Raw genomic sequence first — 19,865 nt, forward strand, 5'->3', positions numbered from 1 at the left:
TAGCAGTAATCTGTCTGTGTGATTAATAAGAAATATTTAGTAAACAGAAATGAGGCCTTGGCCCGTAATCTAATCCTAACTACATTATCTCTAATTGTATTATTCAAAGTTGAAGAAAAGAAGAATCCACTGTATCTTACATTAATTTCAGCATTGTCTTTCTGTCCTCTTACAGTTTCAACTGTGTCATCACCAAAAAGGAAGAAGCGCAAGAAGTACAGGAGTGTTATCTCTGATATATTTGATGGGACTATAATAAGCTCAGTACAGTGCTTGACTTGTGATCGGGTAAGTAAGGAGAGGAAGTTCTATACGTTAATTTTTTTTTCCAGTACAAATAGCTGTAGCCTTATAGACATAGTCATTTTCTAATAATTTTATTCTACTGTGGCAGACTTGTGGCAAGGTAAGGCTGTTCCATACTTGTTTTCTTAAATCCTATTAGCTTCTACTACCAGCACCTTGTGTTTAGACTAGCATTCTTTCACTGAGCTGGAAACTTCCTCAGAGCTAAAAATAATACTTGGAGAATTGGTTTACAACAAGGATGGAGGAAGAAATTTCAGCAACTTAACTTAGGTTATGATTAGTTTCTGGAATATTCTCAATATCATAATGCATACCTGCTATTGTGATAAGTTCACAAGCACAAAATGTTACGTAGAAAAGTAAAAGACAGTAGTCCTATCATATTGCTTTAACTGTCTTATCTGGTAGACTGAGGTTAAGAAAATTGATGTCTGACAAAATCCAAGTAAACACATTTACAAGTGATATAAATCACTCACTGCTTTCTGAAGTTGTCTTCTACTGCGAGATGTATAAGAACAGTTGATCTTCCTGTACTATTGGCTTATAAAATTATTTGGAAGAGCAGAAAAACAAACAAACAAAAAAAACAACAATTATCTAAACATGTATAGTGGACCAGTGTAGTTTCAAAGCAGCAGTACCAAATATTGGCTATTCAAACCTTTGGACTGGGACAAGTTTCCTGGGCACTGGAACAGGCTCCCCAGTGCATTGGGCAGTGGTCACAGCTCTAAGCCTGATGGAGTTTAAGAAGCATTTGGACAGTGCTCTCAGAAATGTGGTTTCATTTTTTTGGGGTGGTCCATGTAGACTCAGTTGCCATTGTGGGTCCCTTCTAACTCGGGGTATCTGATGATTCTATGAACATTTGGTTTAAACCTCACTCAGGTGTAGCTGAATGTCCCTACGTCTTTCCTTGTTTTAGTTCTAATAATACCAAGACTCTGGGGTGATCTGGTGAGAAAATTCAATGAGACCTATATATAAATATATATATAATGCTTTCTTGATATTTTAACTCTGTGACTATGTGGTCGCTAAATCCAAAATGGGGGAAAGAAAATGCACAGCTGGGTCTCTTCTGCAGCAGGTTTAGTTACACCAGGTCAAGTTAATGTCAAAATAAAATACAGTCAAAACAAGGAGCTGAAGCTTTCTGAAACTAGCTTGCTTGACTAATAGGAGCCTGAGACAAAATCTTAGGGCTTTTTTTAATTTATTTTTAGGAAGAACAATAATTGCTGGAAAAAAAAAAAGGTAAAAGTTCCAGTGATAACAATGTGCAATTTCACTCTGAAATGTTATTTTTCTTCATCTTTTTTAAATGAATTTCTCATTTACTGCTAACTTGCTACCTAGTGTGATCAGCGACTGTACAATAACTTAGTTACTGTTAACATTTACATAAGAATAAAGAGAAACAGCAATTAGATTAACTGTATTTATTTTTTTCATTTGTTTTCTCCTTTAGTTGTCTGTAACCCTGGAGACTTTTCAGGATCTGTCCTTACCAATTCCAGGTAAGGAAGATCTTGCAAAACTCCATTCTGCAAGTCATCAGACATCTCTAGTCAAGGCAGGGTCATGTGGAGAAGCATATGCCCCCCAGGGATGGATAGCTTTTTTTATGGAATATTTCAAAAGGTAAATGATACTTACCTTGTTTTATTACTTATTTATTTTGAAATTCCAGTTTCTGCTCTTCTGGCAGAACATTTGTTGGTTTTCTTTCTTTTCTGTCAATGATGTTTCAGGTTTGTTGTCTCATGTGTTCCTAGCTGGTTTTGGGGTCCAGTTGTAACCTTACAAGATTGTCTTGCTGCCTTTTTCGCCAGAGATGAGCTCAAGGGTAAGAGGTTAATTACATGAACATGCTGCTTTTTTCTCCAATTATGATAAAAATATTAGTATATTCTTTGCTTTTTATTCTTTGCAATTAAATGGAAGACACGTATTAGCCTATAATACAGTCATTCCTTGCTCTTATGGGATCATTCATTTCAAAAAGGTAAGCTTCTCATTTAGCTGAATATTTTCCCCAGAATTGCCTACGAAAGCTGATTTAGAAATATCAAATGAATATGAATTTGGTATAACAAAATGGTATCACCTGAAGGTTTATAAAAATTTCAAAAACTACTATATTAATAGCCATTCTCATAACTTAAATTTTGATGCGGTAAATTATTTTGCTTTTAAATTCTGTCGCATCATCTCTTCAGACTATTCTGTGCTTCTTAGTTTTATGCTTTTAATTATAAAGAACTTCTCAATTTAATTGCTATGCCAACACTCTTACTGCAGATAAGCATTGAATGCAACCCAAAGACAAATTCTCTTGAAACTTTCATGTATCCAGTGTTTCAGCCTGAAGGATAATCATTTGGGTTTAGAGAATAATGGCTGTTTTTCTTCTCTCAATATTTGCAGGTGATAACATGTACAGCTGTGGCAGGTGTAAAAAGTAAGCTAGCTTTTATCTGTTTGTTTTATCTTGTTTTGAGTCCTTAAATGTTTCTGTTAGTCAAGAGACATTTATTTCCTTTGGATACGTCACAGTACTTTTAATCTTTTTATACCAACTTGTGCTGCTGCTGCCAGAAATTTAGTATTACAAAGATGCAGGAGTCAGGAAGCACCAATTCACTGTACCATATTGCAAAACAAATGTGATACATACTTTTTCATGTTCCTTACAATTCTAGACTTTTTTTTTGATTGAATGATAAAATAAAAGCTTTTATCTGTCTATTACTGGCAGCCTAGCATTGAGATGTAGTAGGTGACTTCAGTGTATGGAAAAATATATCAATATAGGTTTACACACACATGCATGCACATGTGTTAAATACTAAAGAACCAAGAAACAAAAGTCATCTGAAGACTGCTCAAAGCCCTGTATGGAAAAGGAGCATTATTCTTTGATATATTACTGGCATCTGCTGTGTATAACTTCTTAAAAATAAACGTAACTGGTTTCTTTTCCTTTTGCTGAATAATCAGTTTAAAGGTCTTTCCTTTATGCGAAGAGAAACAGTTAGCTGGAACTTGGTTATCTGTAATTGCTGCTTTGAATTTTTACGCAGTACAGATTTGTTTTCTTTTGAAACATCATCGTGTATCATTTTGGCTGTTCCACGCGTAGTCTATATTTTGGGTTTACTAATGTTCACTTAGTATCTTCACTTATTTTGGGTTTACTTAAGTTCAACTTAGACTTTTATTCAGCATAGACTTTCATAGCACAATAAATTGAAACCTTTTCAGAACTAATCGTGGATTATTCTTTGCTTTGCTTAGGTTAAGAAATGGAGTGAAATTCTGCAAAGTGCAAAAATTTCCTGAGGTACTGTTACTACATGCACTTAAAAGCACTTTTTCTGCATGATTAGGAATGTGGTAAGGCTTAAGAGTTGCATGTAGTAAGTTGTGTTTATAATGTTACATTTTGAAAGCCTATATTGGTATTTGTTTTAAGAATGCAAGCAATATTTGATTATTCACCTTGTAGAAAGGGAACCTGGTGCATAAAACGCAAAGGTAGAAGAATTTTTTTTTCCTTTTGTTATTGTCAGCCTGCAGAACGTACTTATGCTGTAAATCAAAACTAAATAACACAGCCAGACTGGAAATCTTTTCAATAAGTCATGCTTGTAACTTTACAGTTTAAAAATAATCCCATTTTATACTTCAAAACATGAGTTGATGGCTGCAATAACCAGGAAGAATTAATGTCCCCTGTGACAAGACAGTGCACTATGCACATTAAGAAAGCGAAAAGGTATGTCTGTCATTGCATCAATGTTAGTAACAGTTCAGGACTGTCCTTTTATATTGTCAGTAAAGTACGTCTTTGATCATAAAAAAAAAAATAATCACAAAATCATAAGTTCGTTTGGAACTCCTTGAGCCTCAATTGATTTTAAAAAAAATAAAATTTGTGCAACACAGAGCTTGTGATCAGTTTTCCTCAGAGAAAAGTGATCCTTTTGAGGTGATAGAAGAGGGCATAGTACAGTATAGTTATTAAATATCAAATAATAGCATATATATTTCTTCTTGAGTCAATATGTTGATCCTTCTTACAGATACTGTGCATTCATCTCAAAAGATTTAGACACGAACTTATGTTTTCCACAAAAATTGGGACCCATGTGTCCTTTCCATTGGAAGGCCTTGATCTTCAGCCTTTCCTTGCAAAGGACAGTCCAGCTCAAATAGTGACTTATGATCTCCTATCTGTCATCTGCCATCATGGAACTGCCAGCAGTAAGTATGAGGTTAATTGCTTTGCATTTGCAGTTAATATTCACATCAGCACTTCTGTTTAAAAATAATATTGATATACTGAAGAGTAAATAGATGAGTGGTTAATTTTAATGTGGAAGTTAAATTCTGTGATTTTTACTTTATAAACAATAAGATGGCTTGCTCTTAGCAATTACACATCTTTGAAATTGTATGGTGCTCCTAAATAAAATTGAATGTGGAGGGAAAAAAAGATTCTGGAATAGTAAGTACGTACTATATGCACTACTGAAAATGAGCTGTGTAAATGTACAAATAATGTTACATCTCAACATGTGACTAGTTAGCTGGTCAGCTCTTATGCATAACTGTTGTTTGTCTAGAGTTTTGATGCTTTGTATATGTTTTTCTTGGAAAGAATTCACAAAGCACCATGAAGATGTCAGTAATCTTTTTCTGAAGGCATTTGCTGGAATGATCACTGCCAGTTAATCCCACAATAGGGAATGGATAGTGATGACTAGCTGAATAAACTTCTTAGTGCTATCTGTTGGGTTCATTTCTGCCCCAATGTTTTCAGCATTTATAAGATTTAGAAACTAGGACAAAAAAAAAATAAACTATGAAGTTTCAGGCTTCTTGCTTCAAACTTTTCTAGGTTACCTAACTGCTTCTGTTCCCCAGACTTGAGGTAGCCATTGTTTAGATAAAGTTGCTTTGCCGCCATTTTTTCCTGGATGCTGTTTCATTTTCCATTTTGTGCTTGGTGAATGATACTTCTGTTAATGAATTTAGTTGTTATTTGATTTTTTAATTATTGTCAGTTGGATATGTATTTAAAAATAGTAGTAATTTAAAATGTATTATGAATAGTATTCAAAACAGAGTATGGTCTTGATATCTTGTAGCTGTTAAATATTTGTGCTAATTTCTACCAAAAAAAAATTGAAATTTGAGTTCATCAAGGAAACTGATTTGTGCAAATTATTCAGATGGCCTATTTCTGATTTGAATTTTGTGGTTCAGGAATGTGTTACGCAAGTGGCTTGAAGAATTCAAGAGTTTGAGAGTTGCTTGAATATGCTGAAAATGGTGTCTGACTTTCCACTGTCTGTTAGAAATGCAGAAAAAAAAAGGCTGATCCTGAATTTGAGAGAAGTTAATATCCATGTCCTGTCTTGCTAACAAATTAACGTTTCTCCCATTTAAAATATTTGCTTTTTGGATTTACTCTGCCACACATGAAAAAGTAGTAAAATGAGCAGCTTTTGCATGCTTTTAAATAACCCTTTGTTCTAATACTCCAGGTGGACATTATATAGCTTATTGTCGAAACAATTTAAATAATTTGTGGTATGAATTTGATGACCAGAGTGTCACAGAAGTATCAGAATCCACAGTACAAAATGCAGAAGCCTACGTTCTGTTCTACAGGTAAGAAATTACAAGTATAATGATACGAATATTAGTCACCTTTTAAGCAGTTGGGCAGTTTCATTCGGCTTTCAGAAATTAGCTGCTCTGGGGGAAGAATTTGACCAACCACAAAAGCCTATCTTAGAGAGAGACTTAGTTCTTCAGTTATGTTCTTAACACTTGCTTCGTCACTGCTAAAACGTATATAGAACTTGAAATAAAAACTAAACCTGCATAAATAAAAAACAGTAAGATGACTTAAAAACAGAACTTGAGGTAATGCATTGCCATTTCTAACAGTTGCCTAGTTTTCAATTAGAGGAAAAGAATTCTGCACAAGGGGAGATTATGGATACAGACTGATTGTTAAAGCTCTGAAGGGAATTGTGGAAACTCTTTAGCAGATGGGATGTGGAACAACAGGAGTTTTACTGTGTTGTAATTTAATTTCAGGGAATTTATAGGCTGGTATTTTCCTGAAAGTCAAAATGAAAGTCAAGAAGTCATGTTATTATCATCTTCAGTCCAAGGAATTTTTGTACTTGAGTTAATAAAAGCAACTTCACTCAATTTTCAAATTCTAAGTTTCTGGTATCAACATCAAATTTCCACTAAAAGTTGACTTCAAAATAGTTCGTGTCAGGGTTGCACAAGAAATAGGATGTGTTCTGATAATGTTCTAGCTTTCATTAGGACCACTTATACTTGTCACCACCTGAGCTAAGCCTGTGAGTCTGACTCGGTAGATCTTTTAAAAGGAATATGGAAGTCATGCTGTAGTGTAAGAACACTGTACCTGATTGTGGGCAAATGTATTAAAAACAAAATACATAATGAAAGAACAGCGTTCCTTAAGTTTGATTTTAAAAAAGAATAAACCCACAAAATACTACCAAACACTCTAATGTTCTTTCAACACTTTTCTGAAAAGCTCGGTGGAGATACATATGCATTTTTGAATTACAGCTGGAAAATGAATTTACCTGCGTGAATTTCATTTTCAGAATTTTACCTTTTTGTTAAATAATTTTGATCTGAATTTTAAAATGTAACTTATTTTAAACTGGTTCATAGCATTTGGTTTTCCTTCTCTTTTATTGTTTTGCTATATTGTAAGTAGTCTTTGTTGCTATAGCCATTAGGTTTACCTAAAGGTTTTCTACCAGGTATTTGAGTCAATGTTGACTCCATATATTAACTGAGGTAGCCCAGCTGTTGTGCGATGCTGAGCCAAACCCCTGACATGAAACTTGAAGGATGGAATGAATGGACAAATGGTTCAAACCTGCCTTTGGAGAAGAGAGATTCTATCCAGTATCAATAAAGAGAGCAGAGGGACTTCCAGTTCGACAACAGCAACAGTTTCAACAAGAAAAATAGGGGAATTACAGAATCTATTGTTCAACCTTAATTCTGAAGCTGCGTAAGGAACTTCTGTCACAGGAGGACAGCTTGGGAAGCTTTAGTTCAAAAAATGCATAGAGAAAATGGGCAGATGGCTAGAGCCTTATCTCCTTCTCCTATATTAGGATATTCCCCTGTATTGTAGTGTACTTTCTCTGTTGTAGTCCAACTATTTGTTTTCTCAGGCTGGCAAGTTGAATGGGAACTGTTAGGGTCTTTTAGTTGTTGAACTAAGCAGGCAAGTGTTTTCTTCTAAGTGTGATTACACGTGTGCTGTGGCTTTGTCAGAAAAGAAAAAGGACAAGAATAGACTTGGCAGGAAGTCTGGAGCCCTTCATGCTCTGTACTAACTACTGACTGTCGTGGCACATAATTCTGTGAGGTGACACAGCAGGTTCTTTGCCACGTGTTTAGATGGTGGCTCTAGCTGTTCATGAAAAGTGTGAGGCATTTCACATGGTAAGTTAACTAGTGTGGGCCCGTTTTACTTGAAAATCTAGTTCTCTTTTGCAAAGTGAGTTATCTGCATTGTACACAAGGATATATCTTTGTTTATTATTTCTCTAATAGAAAGAGTAGTGAAGAAGCTCAGAGGGAGAGACGGAGAATATCAGGCCTACTGAATATGATGGAACCAAGTCTTCTCCAATTCTATGTTTCAAGACAGTGGTTAAATAAATTCAAGACTTTTGCGGAGCCAGGACCAATTTCAAATAATGACTTCCTTTGTATGCATGGAGGTGAGACTGCAACAGCATCATTTAGAAAGAATTTGCTTGTTAACCTGTAGTTATACAGGGTTTTATACTTGTTTTAATTAAGTAAATTAAGTAGCTTAGTAATTTAATATTATAGCTACTTATCCTTAATGTCTAGGTAACTTTTATTTCCATTATTTTAGTGGCCAACTAGTTGGAAATTATACCATATGAAGTCCTCCTAATTTTTTTTCAGTGCACTTTTATGTGTAAGCTTTATTGATTCCTTAAAGAGGAACAGTTTGCTTTATCTGCTTGTTTGTTAAACAGTTATATTCCCATTTTTTTAAAATCCTTTTGTTTTATCATCATCATCCTTAATACTTAGGTTTGCCAATATTTTTCTCAGATACGTGCTAGGAGCAACAAGAAGGTTTGGAAGATGTGGAACAAGAAATTGGTCTGTTGGAGAGTGTCCAGAACATATCAGTGTGATAAATAGAGTAGTCATTCTGTATATTTTGCATAAAAGCATAAAAATTTTTCCTTTGTGCTAAGTGCTATAATATATATAAGCTATAAGAATATTAAAGTAAAATCTGTTTTGTAGAATGCTCATATCTGTATGGCAACATTCCAACGAATCATTGTGGTATTCTTATACCTGATTACTAATATAAAATGCATCTGTATTAGGTTAGCACTTAGGTGTTGCACCTGCTGCTGAACCAAACATGGAATGTAGGAATACTGTGCCCCTGTAGCCATTTGTAGAATGTGTACGTGGGAGCACTTCTGGTTGTGTTTTTCCTTCTGCATGGCTACGGCAGATGACTCTTGTTGTACAAGTGTTGCAGCTACTAAATCCTTCCCTATTGAAAAGAATCCCTGCATAACACATAGCTGCTTACCATACACTTCAACTCAACACTTCTAATTCAGCAAGCGCCTCTATTTCTTCTTCCATTGAATTTTCACTACTTTCTACCATTTATGCTGTTCAAAGTAATTAAAAAAGGTCTACAGCAAATAAAACAGATTTTGAGTAGACAGTTTTGTAATTTATGAGCATTTGTTTATCTCACCACTCTTTACCATTTTTGTGTATCTTAAGAAGCATTTTGCAATCAGTATTTTAAAAGGATTCTAGCTATTTAATCTCTTATAGTTTGCTTCTGCTTCTTTTATAAACTTTTCAGCCTCATAAAAGACTAATTTTAGAGTGTTCTCTTTGAATACCATAATGTATTTCAATATGATAAAGCTTGTTTCACATGACTTTGAATTCTTTGAACGGGGGGTTGATTTAGAAACCTGTAACACAGTCTGTCCCAAAATTTCTTAAAACAGAGTTTCAAAAAAAATTAAAAAAAAAAAAAAAAACAACACAAAAGTCTGTTCCTTTTGTTGCTTCTGCAGGTGTTCCTCCACACAAAGCTAACTTCATAGAGGACCTAGTTGTCATGCTACCTCAAAATATATGGGATAATCTGTATAGCAGGTATGTTTTATGTTGTAACTGAAAATATCCGGTGATACAGTTTGAGGGCAAATACACGCCAAGCAGCAAGATAAGGGTTTTCAGTTAGTGGCTCATAAAAACTTGTGTACTTGTTGTAGTTTAAATTCAAAGTGTCATCTTCAGTGCTGCAATATAAGTTTGAGAGCAGATATGTTCCAAGCACCAAAATCAGGCTTCTAGAATTAGTGGCTCATTAAAATACATGTACTCTAGGCTCAGAGCTAAGTGAAGGGATGGCAAACTGCCAAATTGTTTAATTTGCTTGTGCAAAGTAATTCTAGAAGCCTACATAGAGCAGTGTGACACTGGGATAATGATTGAGTATTAAACTAATAAACATGTATGGTATGTGCAAAATAATACAAAGTAGGTCAGAAAAAGTACTCTGCAAGAGTTACTTTGAAAGAGCTCTCTGTATCAGCTTCCTGTTCTCTGTTGGCTGGAGACAGCTTTTCTTTTATGTTGGCTTTGAATCCATAGACTCAGCTGCCAGTATTGCTTCAAAATAACTTAGATATAAATGTTCCGTATTACTACTCCACACTTTCCATGTAGGTCACATGTAAGTGCTTGCTTACAAACAAGGAATTCTTAAAAGATGTGTAACAAAAAGCTGCAGAAAAGCTTTGCTTAAGGACTGTGTATCACACCTGCATTAAGCATTTTTAGGTGTTAATTTCTGGCCATCTAAGCGCTAAACGTAAAGGTTTGTTTAAGTTTCAACAGCCACAAGTAGGAGAAATAGGAACAATACTATTTCCAGCATATTTCCACTTTAGTTAGTCAGAACTTCTTTATCTTAAGATAAAGTACAAAATAGTACTAGGAAAATGAATGATGGCACTTATAGATCAGTGTGACTGGCATGTATCAGACTTCAAATAGATATTATAAGAAGCTGACACTTTTAATGTCTACAGCTGTGTGATCCTTTTTAAATAGCCTTTTCCACAAGGTTAATGTTGTGTTTACTTGATTTGTTTGTTTATTTTTGCTGTCACCACAGGTATGGAGGAGGACCAGCTGTTAACCATCTATATGTATGTCATACCTGCCAGATAGAGTCTGAAAGACTTGAAAAAAGAAGGAAAAATGAATTGGAGATGTTTATACGGGTAAAAAGTAAACAATTCTTATTCATTCTGCTTTTCTACATACCCTGGTGTTCATGACTCAACACAAGGGGTTAGCAAAATTGCATAGGTGATTTCTGTAACAAAGTGACTATATAAAGCAAGTGTATATCTATACAGAATCCCTTTTTTGCTGGCAACAACTATGTTCTTGTGATATCCCATGTAATTCTTTGTATAGAAATGTACTTTGAGAAGATATTTCATGTATTTCTTAATTGCATGGAAACTGAATGCAGCCACAGAAGCAGCTGTTCTTAATACGCTTCCAGTGATCTGTTCTGTGCAAGCAGAAGATCCTTAGTCTCTGAAAAAGAACAAAATACTATATTTCCTAAAATTTGAATTAGATATCTGAAGAGAGAATTTTTATTTATAAAAAATACATTTTTTCCCAATGATATAAATAGGTCTAGTTCAATACAAATAAGTTTTCATATTTCTTCTACCACTTGAAAGTTCAGCCGTTAGAGTAATTATCCAGTAAGGTTTGATGGGTAAGCATTTGTACTTAAGAAAAACCAGTCTATTCTAAGTCTCATTGCTGTTTCCAGGAGAAAAAACATTTTCTAGTAAAGAATAAGTAATCTTTTAATATGAATACTACCACTACCTCAAAACCTCACCTCAGGAATTCACCAAGGATTTACTGTTACGATGGCCAGTAGTTCTAAATGTTCTGTAGTAGCGTAATACTATGTTATTAATAGAGTGGCTAAAAGAATGTAGTAGTTTAAAGAAAAGAAAAAAAAAAAAAAGGCCAGAAAAACAAGGATTCTTCTTCTTTCTAGCTTTATAGAGCATTCCAAGAAGAAGAATCTCCATCAACTTTTTACTGCATCAGTATGCAATGGTTCAGAGAATGGGAAGGATTTGTAAAAGGGAAAGACAGTGGTAAGTTGTGCTTTATTTCAAAATACGGGTTTTCTTTTCTTTTTCTTTTTCTTTTTTTTGCCACATAGTGGTAATATTTAAGTAAACTGTTTCTACTTCAGTAGAAGCATGCAGGAAGAACAGCTAAAGAATGCAACAAAAGCCTATAAATATGTTTGATAGCTTGTAAATATATCTAGGAATCAAATTACAAAATACATAGTCAAACCTTCTTAGTAATTTACAGGAACGGGTAATGGGATGGGTGTGGAAAAAGCACTGTTTTCTGCGAGGGGTGGCAGGGGTGCTTGCTGTTGGCAGCAGAGGGGAAATTATACGTAGGTACAAGGGAGGATACCTAGATTTTTTGCAGTACAAACTGAAAGATAATGCTGCAGCCTCTGCAGAAAGCTGATCTCACTGTCACAGCATAAACTCATAGATAACTGAGTAAAAACTGTAATAATATGACTTTAACATTCTGTAAGTGCCTCTAAAGATTAAAGTGGAAACACTGATAAAATATTCTACAACCTTATCGGAGTCTGCTTTAGGATAGTTTTGGTGGGGGGTAAAAATTAGAGTTAATTTGTTTTATGTTGCTTGAAGACTTACTGTAATCAGAAATGCTTTGAAAAATTTCCTCTTAATTACAATTCTGATTAACTTTTAACAACTTACACCGTTAAGCAGAGAAGAAAGAACAAGCAGTAGACAAACTAGCTGTTTCTCCTTCCATTTGAAAATGGAAACTCCAACCTTCCTTTTGTTTCAGCTCTCCCAATTTTAATCATTCTTTCTATCACACTAGATCCCCCTGGTCCTATTGATAATGCTAAGATTGCAATAACAAAATGTGGAAATGCTGTGCTAAAACAAGGTAGGTGTCTGATACTACTGCAGTTTTGGGATCCTTATGATGTATTTGTTGAAGTTCAGTAAATGTATTATGAATTCTTATTTCTAACTGTTACAGTAAAATGGCAATACCTAATGAATCTGTGTTCTGCTCTATTTTATAAAAATCTTAAAGTAAATTTGGGTTGCAGTTGAGGAAGTGACAGTTATTCAAAGGCCCATTTTTTGGGAGACCAGTTTGTTCTTAAATAATACCTATAATAGGCTAATCTAAGTGCAGGAGATCTAAGTGTAGAAGGAGATACAGAGTAACTTTAAAATGGCTAAAGTGTGCTTTGGTTTTGTATCACTTTGGTTTTGTTTGAGTTCTCTTTTCTCAATGTGAATTGGAGGTGCTTGGTGCTTGGCTTTTAGACTGTCACATATCTGTATGTAGTTACTTGAATCCTGAAATCTAATTTGAATTGAGAGCCACTTCTGATAGAAGGAATAAATCACAGTAAATAAATGCTGTTGCTCATTTTTCTGAGAGTTATTTACCACTGAGTATTGCAAAAATTTCTCTAGTGTATGAAGACAGTTTTTTTATTGTTTTTAAGTCAGATGGTTAATGCCATCTATTTGAAACTTGTAGGTACAGAGACAAAAAAAAAATCTAATATGAAGACTTTAGACTTCCTATGAAAGCATAATATGAATATTGATATGCATTTTAGCTCAGCTTAACAAAGAAAATCTAAAAATTACAGTGTCAAGATTGAGCAAAAAATCAAGCTAAAAAAAAAGTCAGTTTAACTTTATGCCTCAGCATACAGTGGACCTACCAATGGCATTTCACTGGAGGCCTCTAGACCCAGCATGAATCTCACCAATTGTAAAATGTCAAGAGCATATTTAAAAAGCAATGAAATCTTGCTCCCGTGAGTTTTGCAGTACATTTTAATGATTTAAGCTCTTAACACAGAAATAAAATGCAAGGCTTTAATCATCTGAGTGACATTTAGAAACAACTACAAAAAAATCAGTTTAGAGTCAATAACTGATAGTAAAATAGGCAGTTGATACCTTCTAACTTCAGCTGTATTGATTCAAATCAGAACTTGGGTAGAAAATTAAGAGTTAGTTGCGGCTAGGTTAGTGCAAAGAATGCACTTCAACTGTATTGGACAGGATCCCTCTGTTAAAACCTGGATAGGCGATATGTTTATGTTCCCTTGCCCCTTGCTGCTCTAAAAGGTTATGGAGAATCAGAAATGATTGGATGCTGAGCTGAGACAGAAGAGAGACCTCTAGCCAGAGGAATGGGGAAAAAAAGCAAAGACTTCAGACAATAAACAAAAAAGAAATCAGGCTGACTCATCATGCTGCCACATACATGGAGCATTAGCAGGGCTATGAATGCCCTAACAGTGGTTTCTGTCTGTGGTTCTGAGAATTTCACTGTAGCTTGCAAACTTTCATTCTTTACTATCAATACTAATTTATTTCACACAAGAATCTTGAGTCTTTGAACTTTACACTGTGATTGATGAAAGTGCATGTCCTGCTGTTAACATGAATCCTTCCATACCAGGAAGCAGCCTCACAACTCCCAAGACCTACCAGTTGTTAGCTTGGTGGATAAATATAAGATATTTATTAGAGAAACTTTGTATTTCATACTTGATGTGTTAAGTACTGGATAGTTTTGAGAGCAGGTAGTTTTAGTAATGAAGAGGTATAAAGTTAACACAGAACATGTCATTGGGTTTGGTAGCTGGCGCAAGGAAAAAATGCAAATTAGATTACAGTGTTAAATTTGAATTGTATTCTTCTTTCTTCTTGTATCTGTTATGGGCTTCAAAGAATTGTGAAAAAAACTGTTCTAAGTAGTAATTAATTTTTTTAAAAATGTTTCCAGGTGCAGATTCTGGACAGATATCTGAAGAAACGTGGAATTTTCTTCAGTCAATCTATGGTGGAGGTCCAGAAATTATTCTCAGACCACCTGTTCCTCCGGTAGAACCTGATATCTTGCAGACAGAGGAGAAGATTGAATTAGAAACTCATGGTCTGTAGCTACTGAGGAAAAGATGAATTCATAAGGAATCCAACTTCCTTACAAAATGCCCCATATACATTCCTAAAAGTTTTATTCTCTTATGTCTGTTGGAGGCACAGCTCACTGGGCATTACATTAACTACAGAATAGTAAGTTGAAATGTATTACAATTTGTTTAAATGAAGACTGTTTCTCTGTTTTGGAAGGCATGTAGTTTGTACATATTGGACTGTTTGGTAAATGGAAAACACTGTTATTTCTGGACTCTTAAGTTGAAGTCAAAATCATGTTATGTCTTTAGACTTGAAAAATGGGAACAAAATTTTAGAGATGTTACATAACCCTACTGATTCCTGAATGGGCTTCTGATACCTACAAACTTCTGCCTGTCTTAATTGTACAGTCTTGACAAGCCTAAGTATAAAGGGAGTATATTTTAAATGGATTGCAATCAATGATAAAGGATTTTAATTTCCTAAATGCTCAGGAAAAAAATTCTCACTTATTTTGCACTGTAAGTATATCAAATGAGTAGTATATAACATCCAAATACTTACCGTATTTGAATGGATCAAACATTAGCATAGATCAAATATTGTTTTAGTCAGCAAATGTCATAACTTATTACCTGCTTAATTTTGCATCGTTAGGCTTCTGTAACTCTATAAACCTGGCTAGAATTAATAGTGTCTGTGACAAAAAGATTTAGTCTTCTCTAGGGTAATGTTTGAGAGCATGAAGTGTGAAATGTAAAATGATTATGGACATGAGTGATATAAATTTCAGAAATTAAATTGTCTGGTCTCTTGAATTACATTCACAGTTGCTTTTGAAGGATTTTATTGTATTGGTAATTTTTCATTGGCATGATGACCTATAATGTCAAAAGCTGGATAAAATGTATATATTGCAAAACTTTACTAAATGAGTCAGATTGGAATGCAGAATGGCACTTGCTCTTTTTTGCCTGATATTGTTACCAAATAAGCAGCATTATTCAAGGCTGGATCAATAAAAAAAAAAAAAAGGAAGAAAAAAATGAAACCTGAAACTCTGGAAGGAGTGTGTGGGGGAAGCTTTTGTCATGTTTTTCATTTATTCTATCAATACAGAAACTTTTTGAGTAATGCTGTGATACTGCTCCTACACCCATATATTTCCTGACTACTTTCTGTTTAGGCAATGATGTTGATACTTGTAGCTCCAAAGTGAGAAATACTGATGTAACATTCTTCTGGATAATGTCATATCTAGTATAAAATCAAACTTGTACTTAAAGCCATTGTAGTGAAAAAGCCACCTATAAGAGTCCTAGACAATGTCCTATAAAGTAAAGTACTTGACCATGTTACTAATATGCTGTGTAGGAGTTAACAGTTCTGTCTGAACAGCTGTAAATCCCAGTAGTTTCCTCAGCCTACCTGAGAAGAGCTAGAACTAGAAACAGATCCCAGCTGAGGGGCGTGTTCTGTTTGGGGAGGGTAAATGAACAGCAATGCAAAGCCTAGCATGGCTAGTACATGAGGAAAACATTTTTCAAACTTGAACTGTATCACAGGTATCAATTGGCCAGCCAATTTTTTCTTTAGTAATCAGGATAGTGGAACAGACTGCCTTAGTAGAACTTAGTAGAACTTGCAAGAGAATAAAGGATTGAATGTTGGGGACATGGGCTTGTCGGAGGAGCGAAGCAGTTCTGTGCAACGTATTCTGGCTATTAACAGCAGATCAGGCAAAGAGTTAAAATCCAGTGATACCAAACTAAAGTATATTCTGGGTAATAGTAACAAAAGCATCAGATGTGAGGCACAGGAGGTAATTATTCTGCTCTACTTGGTCCTGTGTTTGATGGTGAGATTGTCTGTATATCCCAATTTTGGATGTTATTGGGTACTAAGTGAAAGTTGAGGAGAGATTATTTCAGAGAAGAGCAACAAGACTCAGAATACCAAAAAGTGCTTTCACTTAAAAGAATGCTGATGGAAGATGAAAGACTTTGTGTGAAAATATTGCTAGATGGTAGTAAACGTTTTTTCCTAGACGTGTAGGAATATTTGCTTCAGCTTTAGCAATGGTGACTTGTGCTGGGTTTAGATAGCCCATTGGAACCTAGAAATCATTCTTCTAGCAGTTCAATAGAAGTTTTTTCCACTGGATGCCTGGGAATCTGTAGTCAAACATAATCTTAAATTGTGATGTGCGTAAACCAATAACGAGTACTTCAAACTAGCAGAGCTGTGAAATGCCTCTGTCACCTCTGTGACAGGCATCTTCACACTACAACTGTCATGCTAGCAAAAAAAAGGAAATCCCCCAGTTTGCTAGATGAAATGTTTGTGTTTGAGACAGTTCCAAAGAGATGACTTGTTTGTTTTTAGCTCTTTCAGAACTTTAGAAGGGATTTTATGTCACCGAAATGGAAGTAGCCTTTTAAGATAAGACAGTGTGGGAGAACTCCAGATGGATCGCTTGTGTATACTGGCAGGCAGGCAGCACTGCAGTGTTTAAAGGAGAAACCTTTACTGTGAAGAGAGGTCCAATTCACAGCAGAGAAAGAATGCATCTCGGAAAGGGGCTATGGAAATGATTTTTTTCCATAAGCCTTTCACCAGACTTTTTAGATTCTTTGTCCATTTGTTTCCAGTTGAGAAAACATGGCAATGTGTTTGGGTGCCAGGGAAGCTGTCATTTCAAGAAGGGGAAAATTCAGTGGAGGCCTTGTTTGAAGCCTGGGAATCTATATCTGATCTGTTAAAAGCCTGCTGTTCAGTCTGGGAACTTTAACCCTCTCTTCTGGAGAAAACAGCATGGGAGGTAGGGTACAGCTTACCAGCTCTAAGTTTAATTTTTCTAATTTTTTTCAAGTGTTTTTTTGCAAGTAGTACAGCTAATTGTTCATTTGTACCGCCAGCATCCAGAAGAATGCTTTAGATATTGTGTAATATAAGTAAACAGTGTAATTGGACAGAGAAAGGTTAACCAAAAAGCTATTGACTTAGTAGCAAAATAAGGCACTTTTACAGTATACTTCAGAGGTCAAAGCTAAGTAGCCTGCCTTTTTAATGAAACAAGTTAGCTGTAAAATTATCCCTTGTCATTGGGGTGTCTTATTGACTTAAAAGCCAATCTTTTCCTTTCATGTCAATAGAATTTTAGGAAACAGAGGAAGTTCTGGAGATGATTGTGTTGCAAATTCATTTTTTGTTAGTCCAGAAAAATGTTTTTGCAAATAGAGTATAAATTAGTCCTGTGTCTAGGGATGGTGATGTGTGTGTATACTGATATATGTATGTATATATAAATGACATGCAGTCTATTTCTCCTGTTCCTCAATTGACCTTTGGCTGGAGGCACTACAGTAATTTTTTTTAGTTCTACGCTGGAATAGTGATATTGAAAACAAAAAAAAAATCTGATGCATCTACTCAAACAGATAAATGATATTAAATGCCATAATGAGTGTCAGTCTTCCTATCAGTAATGGCCAGAAAGTTTGGGTAAGTTAGACTTAATACGCTGTTCAATAATTGTGTCAAGAGAAGAAAGGTAATCAAGCTCAGAATCCATTTTGGTAACTGTGTATTTTGAGTAGTATTGTCATTGTCAGCTGTTGAGATGCCTGAACGCAGCGAAAACAATTTTTTAAGGTATCCTCTAGTATGTATTTGACAAAAATTGCTGTAAGGCAGCATCCCTTTGGTAAGAAATCTGCCAAATTCAAGAGAAAATAGCCACACCCTTTGTTGCTATATGTCCCCAGCCATGATAAGGAAATGTTGCATTTGAATTTTACTGCTCTGTCTAGATACTGTACTGTGACTTGCAAACCTATTATATGCAGTTGCATCAATGGAGGCTAATTTACTTAGTTTTTTATTTAATTAATTTTCCCCAATGATACTATATTTTATGTGGGAGTTCAAGTCTGTTTAGCTTTGCCTGGGAGTTGCATAGTCACATGGGAATACTTACTGTTCTATTGATAGAGCCAGGCTGATAGGAATTAACTTCTGACCAAGCTATCAAAGTAGAGATGTCAGCCAACTGCAGCCAACAAGTAGTAGTGTGTTAGTCCCTAATCTGGAGGCTAATTTGGATAACATACTCACAGAAGTCTGCCCTTTCAGAAAAGTGCAACGCTTAGTGACATCTGGAAGAATTTATATTTAGAGCTTTTTGTAAATGGGTATAATCCTGTATTTCATTAGAGAGCCCCAGGGCAGGGTAATTTCGTATAACTAGCTGTTGAGTTAGCAGTATGTCCTACTGGTAGTGGGATATCAGCATAAAGAGTTGGAAATATGCTTGGCTAGAAAATATGTTAGGTGGATGAAACATTTTTAATTTGTGGAACAAAAGTTAAATTTGCCCATCTAGGCCTGATTTTTTTCTTATGCAATCTGGTGTAATTTGATGTGTGATGATCATGCATTATGTAAGAAACCTGATTTTCAGATTCAAAACTCATACACTGTTTGGCTTTTGGCAACACAAGATATTTTAGGATTTCTTAAAAGGACTAAATCCAAGAAGCTTCTTTCCTGTTTGTATTATAGGCATTTGTTTATAAAGATATTCGTCGTATAAGTTCCTTTGGAAAAGCAAACATGAGATTTTGAAAATTTACAGGAAAACTTTCAAATTATCTGTGTAAGGGGGCAAATAGATTCTTCATATTCATCACAGAACCATTTTACACTGAACTAAGAAAATCCTGTTCCATTTATTCCTTTTGAATTCCCTATATACATCTGGCTTATTGCAGTCTAAGCAGTTTTCTCACTGAAAACCTTTCAGCTCTTCATTTTGCCCAGGAAATGAGTAAAACAACTAGGCTTTTTCATTCTTCCAAACAGATGGCTTTTCTGGCTTCCCTCTATGCTTAAGCCATCCAGAGCTGACAATTAGTAGCAGGAAGCAAAGTAAGAGTTCTAGACTTCTGATGTATCACAAAGAAGGACAAATCACTTTCAACATTATTTCACAGAAATTATCTGGTTGCAAACAAACTCTGTTTATTTTGGGATATTAGAAAATATTCTTTCTCGGTAAGGAAAAAAAATTAGACTATTCTCACAATCAGAGGAAAAACAACTTATTTTCTTGCGTGTTCTGTAATAGATACTGCTGTTTAAAACTTGTGCCTTGTTTTTAATTGATAGTATCAGCCTAGCTTTCAGCCATTCAACAAGGTGATAAGGCACTTTTCTCCATGAAAAAATTGTGAACACTACCATATCGTAAGATAAAGTGTCACCTTTTTATAATACATCTAACATTACAGATGTTTGCTGACAATAGCTGAGTCATGTATTTCATAGAAAGCTGGTACACATTTGTCACAAAACGTTCCTCTCTTC

General features: G+C 35.0%; 1 protein-coding gene across 11 annotated transcripts in view; it reads left to right on the forward strand.

Moving 5' to 3' along the window:
- USP33 (ubiquitin specific peptidase 33) overlaps positions 1-15,537 on the forward strand; it is a 36,590-nt gene extending 21,053 nt beyond the window's left edge. For 5 of the 11 annotated variants that reach the window (XM_050712222.1, XM_050712221.1, XM_050712227.1 and 2 more), the window contains 13 exons: positions 176-288; positions 1,784-1,955; positions 2,057-2,161; positions 2,743-2,776; positions 3,613-3,658; positions 4,401-4,581; positions 5,868-5,994; positions 7,951-8,120; positions 9,498-9,579; positions 10,607-10,715; positions 11,525-11,627; positions 12,418-12,486; positions 14,365-15,537. In XM_050712222.1, the coding sequence (XP_050568179.1) occupies positions 176-288; positions 1,784-1,955; positions 2,057-2,161; positions 2,743-2,776; positions 3,613-3,658; positions 4,401-4,581; positions 5,868-5,994; positions 7,951-8,120; positions 9,498-9,579; positions 10,607-10,715; positions 11,525-11,627; positions 12,418-12,486; positions 14,365-14,522 (1,469 nt within the window). In that variant the 3' untranslated portion in view covers positions 14,523-15,537. Of the gene's footprint in view, positions 1-175; positions 289-1,783; positions 1,957-2,056; positions 2,162-2,742; positions 2,777-3,612; positions 3,659-4,400; positions 4,582-5,867; positions 5,995-7,950; positions 8,121-9,497; positions 9,580-10,606; positions 10,716-11,524; positions 11,628-12,417; positions 12,487-14,364 lie in introns of all 11 variants that reach the window. The other 6 variants (XM_035538193.2, XM_050712225.1, XM_035538190.2 and 3 more) reach the window with 2 other exon arrangements.
- The last annotated feature ends 4,328 nt before the right edge of the window (positions 15,538-19,865 follow it).

The sequence above is a fragment of the Cygnus atratus genome, chromosome 8, assembly GCF_013377495.2.
Source record: "Cygnus atratus isolate AKBS03 ecotype Queensland, Australia chromosome 8, CAtr_DNAZoo_HiC_assembly, whole genome shotgun sequence".
Lineage (NCBI taxonomy): Eukaryota > Metazoa > Chordata > Aves > Anseriformes > Anatidae > Cygnus > Cygnus atratus.